This window comes from Oncorhynchus keta, unplaced genomic scaffold (genome assembly GCF_023373465.1).
Source record: "Oncorhynchus keta strain PuntledgeMale-10-30-2019 unplaced genomic scaffold, Oket_V2 Un_scaffold_1004_pilon_pilon, whole genome shotgun sequence".
Classification (NCBI taxonomy): Eukaryota; Metazoa; Chordata; class Actinopteri; order Salmoniformes; family Salmonidae; genus Oncorhynchus; species Oncorhynchus keta.
Window position 1 is genome coordinate 290,974 of NW_026290753.1, and position 12,623 is coordinate 303,596.

The following is a 12,623-nucleotide window of genomic DNA, read 5'->3' on the forward strand; positions in this document are numbered from 1 at the left end:
GTTATCTTCCGAATAAACTCCTGGTAATATTTTACATCAATAGCAGTCAATATCAATCGTCATCTTAATTCAGTCTCATCTGGAAGTTGTAAATTCATGGTTATCTGCACAAACCCCGGCGAAACAAGTTGAATCAGCAATACAAAATTGGGCTTTATGATTTATTTACTAAATACCTAACTAATCACACAGTGTTACACATACACATAATTAAATCATAACTTGATTACAAATTAAGTCATAAAGGAAAACGTCCCTAGCAGGCGGAACAGATATGACAGCTTGTTACACAAAGGAAAAGGGCCTGGGTTTGAGTGAAAGTGCGGGAAGACTGAGGAACAAAGAGCGAAGCTGTGCTATCGTAAATACAGTATCTTATGCATTCTAAATTACCGCCTATTTGGAAAAGGGAAATGCAATAAATATTTACACCTGAGCTGTGCTTCGGTAGGTTGGTGGTAGATGGAAGGCCTTGTTGCCAAACCGAGTCCTTTATCCTTCGAAGAATGTCTCTGGTGGTCAATTGGATATGTTGTAGTAACGTTGTTCTGTGATAGACGGGATACTCTGTCTGTTCCTTCCTAACCCTCATTTGCATCTGCTGTTGCTATAACTCAACGGCTAGGAGGTATCACTTCTGTAGTGAATTAAAGTTCAAAGTTCATACCATTCGCAACTGAAGCTCACGCTGATGTTGGCTTTGTTCTGTAGTTATTATCTGAACCATTCTGACATCGAACCGTCGTCCTCACATCCTCGGAACAGGAGGTTATATTGTTGTCCAGGCTTTATATAGGAAGGGAGAGGAGGGCGTGTTTGAAACGTTTTATAGCCCATGTCCCTTCACAGGGGCGGGCCACTGATTGAGCATAGCCCTAATTTATGAAATCCCAAATCTCACATTTTAGAAGCTAAAATCACATTTCATCCCATCACGAATAATTTCATATTCAAACACTTAAATTGAACAACAATTCCATGTGAATCCGATAACTCTGATGTGTAGACATTCCACTGTAGAGTTTATGTCATCTTATCATTGATGAGAATGTCTCAGATGACAACCGAACTGACATCATATTCATTAAGTACCACCGCATATGTTCAATTGGTCGGATTACCAGAATATAGTTAATTTCCCCCCACCTACTGATGTTCCCAGAATCTCTATGTTAACCAAGGGTTTTGCAAATGTAACATCAGTAGGGTAGAAAATGGAAAAGGGGGTAAGAGGTATTTATGACTGTCATAAACCTACCCCCAGGCCAACGTCATGACAATACTGTATATATACACTGCTCAAAAAAATAAAGGGAACACTAAAATAACACATCTTAGATCTGAATGAATGAAATATTCTTATTAAATACTTTTTTTTCTTTACATAGTTGAATGTGCTGACAACAAAATCACACAAAAATTATCCATGGAAATTAAATTTATCAACCCGTGGAGGTCTGGATTTGGAGTCACACTCAAAATTAAAGTGGAAAACCACACTACAGGCTAATCCAACTTTGATGTAATGTCCTTAAAACAAGTCAAAATGAGACTCAGTAGTGTGTGTGGCCTCCACGTGCCTGTATGACCTCCCTACAACGCCTGGGCATGCTCCTGATGAGGTGGCGGATGGTCTCCTGAGGGATCTCCTCCCAGACCTGGACTAAAGCATCCGCCAACTCCTGGACAGTCTGTGGTGCAACGTGGCATTGGTGGATGGAGCGAGACATGATGTCCCAGATGTGCTCAATTGGATTCAGGTCTGGGGAACGGGCGGGCCAGTCCATAGCATCAATGCCTTCCTCTTGCAGGAACTGCTGACACACTCCAGCCATTGTCTTGCATTAGGAGGAACCCAGGGTCAACCGCACCAGCATATGGTCTCACAAGGGGTCTGAGGATCTCATCTCGGTACCTAATGGCAGTCAGGCTACCTCTGGCAAGCACATGGAGGGCTGTGCGGTCCCCCAAAGAAATGCCACCCCACACCATGACTGACCCACCACCAAACCGGTCATGCTGGAGGATGTTGCAGGCAGCAGAACGTTCTCCACGGCGTCTCCAGACTCTGTCACGTCTGTCACATGTGCTCATTGTGAACCTGCTTTCACCTGACCATGCTGCTGCTCCAGTTTCAACTGTTCTGCCTTATTATTATACGACCATGCTGGTCATTTATGAACATTTGAACATCTTGGCCATGTTCTGTTATAATCTCCACCCGGCACAGCCAGAAGAGGACTGGCCACCCCACATAGCCTGGTACCTCTCTAGGTTTCTTCCTGGGTTTTGGCCTTTCTAGGGAGTTTTTCCTAGCCACCGTGCTTCTACACCTGCATTGCTTGCTGTTTGGGGTTTTAGGCTGGGTTTCTGTACAGCACTTTGAGATATCAGCTGATGTACGAAGGGCTATATAAATACATTTGATTTGATTTGAATTTGATTTGATCAGTGAAGAGCACAGGGCACCAGTGGCGAATTTGCCAATCTTGGTGTTCTCTGGCTGGGCTGTAAGCACATCCCCCACCTGTGGACGTCGGGCCCTCATACCACCCTCATGGAGTCTGTTTCTGACCGTTTGAGCAGACACATGCACATTTGTGGCTTGCTGGAGGTCATTTTGCAGGGCACTGGCAGTGCTCCTCCTTGCACAAAGGCGGAGGTAGCGGTCCTGCTGCTGGGTTGTTGCCCTCCTATGGCCTCCTACACGTCTCCTGATGTACTGGCCTGTCTCCTGGTAGCGCCTCCATGCTCTGGACATTACGCTGACAGACACAGTAAAACCTTCTTGCCACAGCTCGCATAGATGTACCATCCTGGATGAGCTGCACTACCTGAGCCACGTGTGTGGGTTGTAGACTCCGTCTCATGCTACCACTAGTGTGAAAGCACCGCCAGCATTCAAAAGTGACCAAAACATCAGCCAGGAAGCATAGGAACTGAAAAGTGGTCTGTGGTCACCACCTGCAGAACCACTCCTTTATTGGGGGTGTCTTGCTAATTGCCTATAATTTCCACCTGTTATCTATTCCATTTTCACAACAGCATGTGAAATTTATTGTCAATCAGTGTTGCTTCCTAAGTGGACAGTTTGATTTCACAGAAGTGTGATTGACTTGGAGTTACATTGTGTTGTTTAAGTGTTCCCTTTATTTTTTTGAGCAGTGTATATATATATATATATATAGTGCTGGTTGAGTTATAACTACCTACCTACCTACCTGGGGGTCTCTCTCTCTCTCTCTCTCTCTCTCTCTCTCTCTCTCTCTCTCTCTCTCTCACTCTCTCTTTCTCTCTCCTCATCTCTCTCTCTCTATCAGTAGTCAGGATAAGACCAAGATGCAGACAGCTAGAGTAACAGATGTATATTGACCCAAAAAGGGATCAGGCAAAAGACATGTCAATGGCAGGCAGAGGTCTATAATCCAGGACAGAGTCAATAAGGTACAGAACAGCAGGCAGGCTGGGGGTCGGGACAGGCAGAGGTTTGTAAACGGGTCAGAGTCAATAAGGTACAGAACAGCAGGCAGGCTGGGGGTCAGGACAGGCAGAGGTTTGTAAACTGGTCAGAGTCAGGGAGATACAGAGTGGCAGGCAGGCTGGGGGTCAGGACAGGCAGAGGTTCGTAAACTGGTCAGAGTCAGGGAGATGCAGGCAGGCTGGGGGTCAGTGCAGGCAGAATGGTCAGAACCGAGGAGACTAGGTAACAGAACTTGAGAAAGCAGGGCGATGGAAAAACAAGCTGGTATGATCTGACAAGACAAGACGAACTGGCAACAGAGAACACAGGTATAAATACACAGTGGATAATGAGGAAGATGGGTGACACCTGGAGGGGCGTGGAGACGAGCACAAAGACTGGCTGAAACCGCCTGGTCCCAGGTGAAACAGATCAGGGTGTGACTCTCTCTCATCTCTCTTTCTCTCTATCATCATCTCTCTCTCATCTCTCTTTCTCTCTATCAACATCTCTCTCTCTCTTTCTCTCTCTCTTTCTCTCTCTCTCTCTCCTCATCTCTCTTTCTCTCTCTCCTCATCTCTCTTTCTCTCTATCATCATCTCTCTCTCTATCTCTCTCTCTTATCTCTCTTTCTCTCTCTCTCTCTCCTCATCTCTCTCTCTCTCTCTCTCTCTCTCTCTCTCTCTCTCTCTCTCTCTCTCTCATCTCTCTTTCTCTCTATCATCATCTCTCTCTCTATCCCTCTCTCTTATCTCTCTTTCTCTCTCTCTCTCTCCTCATCTCTCTCTCTCCTCATCTCTCTCTCTCTCTCTCTCTCTCTCTCTCTCTCTCTCTCATCTCTCTTTCTCTCTATCATCATCTCTCTCTCTATCTCTCTTTCTCTCTCTCTCTCTCTCCTCATCTCTCTCTCTCTCTCTCTCTCTCTCTCTCTCTCTCTCTCTCTCTCTCTCTCTCTCTCTCTCTCTCTCTCTCTCTCCTCATCTCTCTCTCTCATCTCTCTTTCTCACTCTCTCTCTCCTCATCTCTCATCTCTCATCTCTCTTTCTCTCTATCATCATCTCTCTCTCTTTATCTCTCTTTCTCATCTCTCTTTCTCTCTATCATCATCTCTCTCTCTTTATCTCTCATCTCTCTTTCTCTCTCTCTCATCTCTCTTTCTCTCTATCATCATCTCTCTCTCTTTATCTCTCATCTCTCTTTCTCTCTATCATCATCTCTCTCTCTTTATCTCTCTCTCTCATCTCTCTTTCTCTCTATCATCATCTCTCTCTCTTTATCTCTCTTTCTCTCTATCATCATCTCTCTCTCTTTATCTCTCATCTCTCTTTATCTCTCTCCTCATCTCTCTTCTCTCTTTCTCTCTCTCTCATCTCTCTTTCTCTCTATCATCATCTCTCTCTCTTTCTCTCTCTCTCTCCTCATCTCTCTTTCTCTCTCCTCATCTCTCTTTCTCTCTCTCATCTCTCTCTCTCTCTCCTCATCTCTCTTTCTCTCTCTCTTTCTCTCTCTCCTCATCTCTCTCTCCTCATCTCTCTTTCTCTCTCTCATCTCTCTCTCTTTCTCCTCATCTCTCTTTCTCTCTCTCTCTCCTCATCTCTCTTTCTCTCTTTCTCTCTCTCTCCTCATCTCTCTCTCTCCTTATCTCTCCCTCTCTCTCTCTCTCTCTCTCTCTCTCTCTCTCTCCTCATCTCTCTTTCTCTCTCTCATCATCTCTCTCTCTCTCCTTATCTTTCTCTCTCCTTATCTCTCCCTCTCTCTCCTCATCTCCACTTAAGCTGTTGGTGTATGTCATTACTCTCTCTTTCTCTTTCTCTCTCGCTCTCCGTATGTCCTCTGTTATTTCAGTCCCAACAGCAGCTCTCCTCATCTTTCTTTCTCTTTCTCTCTCGCTCTCCGTATGTCCTCTGTTATTTCAGTCCCAACAGCAGCTCTCCTCCCACACATGACACTAATTACAGTGAGCATGTGCTTGTATATGTGTGTTTGTGCGTGCGTGTGTCTGTCTGTCTCAAACATAGACTGTATTCCTGATAAATATAGAGCGAGACAGAGGATGTTTAGTTTTTGTCTAACCCTATGAATACATTGTGACGATGGAAGCTTCCAGTCCCTTCAACCCCTGAGCACCTCCCTACTAACACTTACTGTACTCCTTTACAATACACAGCTCTTGGAGAGAGGGAGAGGTTCAGACTACAGCGAACCTAAGTCCCCAGGCAGTCTACTTCCCCACTACTCTCCCTTTCGTCCACCTCTCCTCTCCCTTGCTCCCCTGTCTCTCTCTGATTTTTATCCAAAGTGACAGTACTGTGTGCATACATTTTCATATGGGTGGCTCCAGTAGGTATCAAATCCACAATATTGTCTTTCCAAGCGGCATGGGCTACCAACTGAGCCACACAGGATAATGTCTGCTAGGATGGTCAGAGACAGGATAATGTCTGATAGGATGGTCAGAGACAGAATAATGTCTGCTAGGATGGTCAGAGACAGAATAATGTCTGATAGGATGGTCAGAGACAGAATAATGTCTGATAGGATGGTCAGAGACAGGATAATGTCTGATAGGATGGTCATGATAGGATGGTCAGAGACAGGATAATGTCTGATAGGACGGTCAGAGACGGAATAATGTCTGATAGGATGGTCAGAGACAGAATAATGTCTGATAGGACGGTCAGAGACAGAATAATGTCTGATAGGATGGTCAGAGACAGGATAATGTCTGATAGGATGGTCAGAGACAGGATAATGTCTGATAGGATGGTCAGAGACAGGATAATGTCTGATAGGATGGTCAGAGACAGGATAATGTCTGATAGGATGGTCAGAGACAGGATAATGTCTGATAGGATGGTCAGAGACAGGATAATGTCTGATAGGATGGTCAGAGACAGGATCATGTCTGATAGGATGGTCAGAGACAGGATAATGTCTGATAGGATGGTCAGAGACAGGATAATGTCTGATAGGATGGTCAGAGACAGGATAATGTCTGATAGGACGGTCAGAGACAGAATAATGTCTGATAGGACGGTCAGAGACAGAATAATGTCTGATAGGTCACCTAGATTTGTAGTAGTAAAAAGCATTATCATAATCCTACACACACACACACACACACACACACACACACACACACACACACACACACACACACACACACACACACACACACACAGAAAATAGATTATCTCAGAACTTCACAGGGGGAGGGGGTCAGTGTCACTGATGAGTCACAGGTGCCATGGCAACCACAGAGGTGAAAGCCATCTGCCCCCCCCCCCTCCCCCACACACACACCTCCCCCAGCACACACACACAGTAGCAGTGCGTGGGTAAAATCACTGGGGAAGCCAAGCCAGGATAAAAGCCATATGTGACCGATGGGCTCGATTCAGTCTTATGTAGGAACATTTCAAATGGTGTTTTCTTTTACATTGGATAACAGTAGAGACTCAGCTACAAAATGGTATATCATACTCTACAGCTGAGGAACAATGGGAAAGTAATTCTGCTTTGAAAGTTGATGAACTTCTTACCCCACTTTTGAGAAAATGGCCCTTGAATATTTTGGGACACCTTCTGGAGAGCTCTCATTCAGCATTGTTCACACCCTCTTAACTTCTCTAGGGTAGGGGGCAACATTCGGAATTTTGGATGAAAAGCATACCCAAATTAAACGGCCTGCTACTCGGGCCCAGAAGATATGATATGCATATAACTGGTATATTTTAATGGAAAACACTCTAAAGTTTCCAAAACTGTTAAAATAGTGTCTGTGAGTAAAACAGGAAGTAGTTTTTTGGGGTTTTGTAGTTTTCTATTCAATGCCATTACAGTATCCATTGACTCCATTTGCAGTTCCTATGCCTTCCACTAGATGTCAACAGTCTTTAGAAATCGTTTCAGGCTTGTATTCTGATAAATGAGGGAGTAAGACCAGTCTGAACGAGTGGAACCTACCGTGTGGCAAAGCTTTTTCATGTGCAAGTGCATTTCTTGTTTACCTTTTCTATTGACGGTTGAAATATTATAGATCATTTAGGCTAAAAAACACCCTGATGATTGAATATAAACATCGTTTGACATGTTTCTATGAACTTTACGGATACAAGTTGTATTTTTTGTCTGATTGTTTTGACTGAGTTTGAGCCTGTGGATTACTGAAGAAAACGCGTTAACAAAATTTAGGTTTTTGGATATAAAGAGACTTCATCGAACAAAAGGAACATTTATTGAGTAAATTAATGTCTTCTGAGTGCCACCATATGAAGATCATCAAAGGTAAGGGATTAATTGTATCTCTATTTCAGATTTTTGTAATGCTTCTGCTTGGCTGGTTACTGTTTGTAATAATTTGGCAACTGGGCTATGTTCTGGGCTAGGTATGTTCTGGGCTAGGTATGTTCTGGGCTAGGTATGCTTTCGCCGAAAAGCATTTCATAAATATGACACTGTGGTTGGTTTAACAAGAAGTTAATCTTTAAACCTATGTAAAATATGTTTTATTTTCTGAATTTTTATAATGAGCATTTCTGTATTTGAATTTGGTGCTCTGCAATCTCACTGGATGTTGGCCAGATGGGACGCTAGCGAGGTTAAGAGCCAATCATCTCTTTAAGAATTCACATGCGAGGCCATGTATTAAACAGAGTAAGGTAGTGTAGTAAACAACCAAAGATTTCAAGACTAAAAGTGGGGAAAGTAGTAGAATAATATAATAATAATAATATATGCCATTTAGCTGACGCTTTTATCCAAAGCGACTTACAGTCATGTGTGCATACATTCTATGTATGGGTGGTCCCGGGAATCGAACCCACTATCCTGGCGTTACAAGCGCCATGCTCTACCAACTGAGCCACAGAAGGAGAAAAAAGACACTCTATCTAGTCCTTGGCCTATATCCTAATCTGTCTTTGGTGCAGGTCATTTTCTTCTTCACATACCGTCTCTGGTAAACACACACTATATCAAATGAAATCATTGTTTATTTGTCACATGAACAGGATACAGAAGGTGTTCCTGTTGATTTCAACCTGATGATTGACTTAGAGAAATTGATGATAAAATGACTGGGGGGGCTGTCTTGTTAGACTTCAGTGCAGCTTTTGACATTATCCATGGTCCTTCTGTAGCTCAGTTGGTAGAGCATGGCGCTTGTAACGCCAGGGTAGTGGGTTCGATTCCCGGGATCACCCATACGTAGAATGTATGCACACATGACTGTAAGTCGCTTTGGATAAAAGTGTCTGCTAAATGGCATATATTGTTATTATATTATATTATTGTCGATCATAGCCTGCTCCCGGAAAAACATGTGTTATGGCTTTACACCCCCTGATATAATGTGGATAAAGAGTTCACACAAGATCCACACAAAATTTTGACCCCACGGGGTGAGATCATCACAAGAACGGTGAGCAAAAATCCCAGAACCACACAGGGGGACCTAGTGAATGACCTGCAGAGAGCTGGGTCCAAAGTAACAAAGTCTACCATCAGTAACACACTACGCCGCCAGGGACTCAAATCCTGCAGTGCCAGACGTGTCCCCCTGCTTAAGCCAGTACATGTCCAGGCCCGTCTGAAGTTTGCTAGAGAGCATTTGGATGATCCAGAAGAAGATTGGGAGAATGTCATATGGTCAGATGAAAACAAAATATAACTTTTTGGTAAAAACTCAACTCGTCGTGTTTGGAGGAAAAAGAATGCTGAGTTGCATCCAAAGAACACCATACCTACTGTGAGGCATGGGGGTGGAAACATCATGCTTTGGGGCTGTTTTTCTGCAAAGGGACCAGGACGACTGATCCGTGTAAAGGAAAGAATGAACGGGGCCATGTATTGTGAGATTTTGAGTGAAAACCTCCTTCCATCAGCAAGGGCATTGAAGATGAAACGTGGCTGGGGTCTTTCAGCATGATAATGATCCCAAACACACCGCCTGGGCAACGAAGGAGTGGCTTCGTAAGAAGCATTTCAAGGCCCTGGAGAGGCCTAGCCAGTCTCCAGATCTCAACCCCATAGAAAATCTTTGAAGGGAGTTGAAAGTCCGTATTGCCCAGCAACAGCCCCAAAACATCACTGCTCTAGAGGAGATCTGCATGGAGGAATGGGCCAAAATACCAGCAACAGTGTGTCAAAACCTTGTGAAGACTTACAGAAAACGTTTGACCTCTGTCATTGCCAACAAAGGGTATATAACAAAGTATTGAGATAAACTTTTGTTATTGACCAAATAGTTATTTTCCACCATAATGTGCAAGTAAATTCATAAAAAATCCTGCAATGTGATTTTCTGGATTTTTCCTTCTAATTTTGTCCGTCATAGTTGAAGTGTACCTATGATGAAAATTACAGGCCTCTCTCATCTTTTTAAGTGGGAAAACTTGCACAATTGGTGGCTGACTAAATACTTTTTTGCCCCACTGTAGCTCCTGGATGGCAGGAATCTTGGCCCCAGTGATGTACTGGGCCATTCTCCCTACCCTCTGTAGTGCCTTACGGTCAGATGCCGAGCAGTTGCCATACCAGGAGGTGATGCAACCGGTCAGGATGCTCTCGATGGTGCAGCTGTAGAACCTTTTGAGGATCTGGGGACCCATGCCTAATCTTTTCAGTCTCCTGAGAGGGAAAAGGTTTTGTTGTCCTGGCACCACACTGCCAGTTCTCTGACCTCCTCCCTATAGGCCGTCTCATTGTTGTTGGTGATCTGGCCTACCACTGTTGTGTCGTCAGCAAACTTAATGATGGTGTTGGAGTCGTGTTTGGCCACTCAGTCGTGGGTGAACAGGGAGTACAGGAGGGGACTAAGTACACACCCCTGAGGGGCCCCAGTGTTAAGGATCAGCATGGCAGACGAGTTGTTGCCTATTGTTACCACCTGGGGCTGGCCCGTCAGGACTCCAGGATCCTGTTGCAGAGGGAGGTGTTGTTGCCTATTGTTACCACCTGGGGGGCGGCCCGTCAGGACTCCAGGATCCTGTTGCAGAGGGTGGTGTTTAGTCCCAGAGTCCTTATCTTAGTAATGAGCTTCGTGGGCACTATGGTGTTGAACTCTGAGCTGTATGAATGAACAGCATTCTCACATAGGTGTTCCTTTTGTCCAAATCTGTGGATTTGTTGGGGCAGTATGCACATTGGAGTGAGTCTAGGGTGTCCGGAAGGATGCTGTTGATGTGAGCCATGACCAGCCTTTTAAAGCACTTCATGGCTCCCGACGTGAGTGCCACAGGGTAGTAATCATTTAGGCAGGTTACCTTCGCTTCCTTGGGCATAGGGACTATGCTGGTCTGCTTGAAACATGTAGGTATTACAGACTCAGTCAGGGAGAGATTGAAAATGTAATTGAAGAGACTTGACGGTTGGTCTGCGTATGCTTTGAGTACACATCCTGGTAATCCGTCTGGCCCAGCGGCTTTGTGAATGTTGACCTGTTTAAAGGTTTTGTTCACATCAGCTACCAAGAGCGTTATCACACAGTCATCCAGAACAGCTGGTGCTCTCGTGCATGCTTCAGTGTTGCTTGCCTCGAAGCGAGCATAAAGAGCATTTAGCTCGTCTGATAGGATCACGTCACTGGGCAGCTCGCGTCTGGAATTCTCTTTGTAATCCGTGATAGTTTTCAAGCCACATCCGACGAGCGTCAGAGCCGGTGTAGTAGGATTCAATCTTAATCCTGTTTTGATGGTTCGTCTGATGGCATAGCAGGATTTCTTATAAGCATCCGGATTAGTCTCCCGCTCCTTGAAAGCGGCAGCTCTACCCTTTAGCTCGATGTGGATGTTGCATGTAATCCATGGCTTCTAGTTGGGATATGCACACAGTCACTGTGGGGACGACGTCATCGATGCACTTATTGATGAAGCCGATGACTGAGGCGGTGTATTCCTCAATGCAATTGGATGAATCCCGGAACATATTCCAGTCTGTGCTAGCAAAACAGTCATGTAGTGTAGCATCCGCTTCATCTGACCACTTCCATATTGAGCGAGTCACTGGTACTTCCTGCTTTAGCTTTTGATTGTAAGCAGGAATCAGGAGGATAGAATTATGGTCAGATTTGCAAAATGGAGGGCGGGGGAGATCTTTGTATGCATCTCTGTGTGTGGAGTAAAGGTGGTCTAGGATTTTTCTCTCCCCTGGTTGCACATGTGACATGCTGGTAAAGATTTGGTAAAAGTGATTTAAGTTTGCCTGCATTAAAGTCCCCGGCCACTAGGAGCACCGCTTCTGGGTGAGAATTTTCTTCTTTGCTTAATCACACATTGTGATATTGTTGCATGGTGGTATTGACAGCAGCTAATGGGGATCCCTAATAAATACAAACACAAATACCTGGCTAAAATGCTTGCTCGCTAGGCTGACTCGCTATTCTTTTAGTTTTTTTTATTATGTAGGCCAAATGCTCGCTGGCTTGTCTTGCTATTGAATTCAATGCTACAGGTGGCAACAATGTCATACTCTTTTTGACCAGACAGCATCAGATACATGGGCTACACTTTCTGAAAGAGAGGAGCTCTGTTTTGCTCGCTCGGATGCTTTATACAGTGACATACAATCAGCCTCTTGCGAATTGAAGGAAAATGTATAATTACAGAGAGACGAAAGATACATGTTAAAAATGTTGAATACATTTTATTTTTATTTGCTAACATTTTTAGGGAAGTCTGGCTTTCCTTGGTATCCAGGAATACACAAACACTACAAACACACAAAACACATTTATCTCTGTGTGTGTGTCTGTCTCCAGGTCATGGACTGTTTGGCACATTTGAGATGCTATCGTCATGGAGAAGGACACGTGAGGACCAACATGTTAAGGAGCGTGTAGCTAGCGTATTCTCTGATGTCATGCTGCGTTACTCAGGAGCTACACTGCTACATCAGGTCAGTCTGTGTGTGTTTGTTTGTCTTTGTTTTTGTGTTTGTCTAGCTGTGACACGCTAAAGCCTTTAATTCAATCTGGGTTGGGCTGGCCTTGTGGGTCTAGATGGCCTTGGGGTTCTAGATGGCCTTGTGGGTCTAGATGGCCTTGGGGTTCTAGATGGCCTTGGGGTTCTAGATGGCCTTGGGGTCTAGATGGCCTTGATGGTCTGGCTGGCCTTGGGGTTCTAGATGGCCTTGGGGTTCAGATGGCCTTGAGGTCTAGATGGCC

At 44.6% G+C, this 12,623-nt stretch overlaps 1 protein-coding gene across 1 annotated transcript in view; it reads left to right on the plus strand.

Moving 5' to 3' along the window:
• The window catches only part of ptchd1 (patched domain containing 1), a 114,333-nt gene that overhangs the window by 67,892 nt on the left and 33,818 nt on the right, over window positions 1-12,623 (plus strand). The window contains exon 8 of the mRNA XM_052513337.1: window positions 12,219-12,355. Coding sequence (XP_052369297.1) covers window positions 12,219-12,355 — 137 coding nt within the window. The remainder of the gene's footprint in view (window positions 1-12,218; window positions 12,356-12,623) is intronic.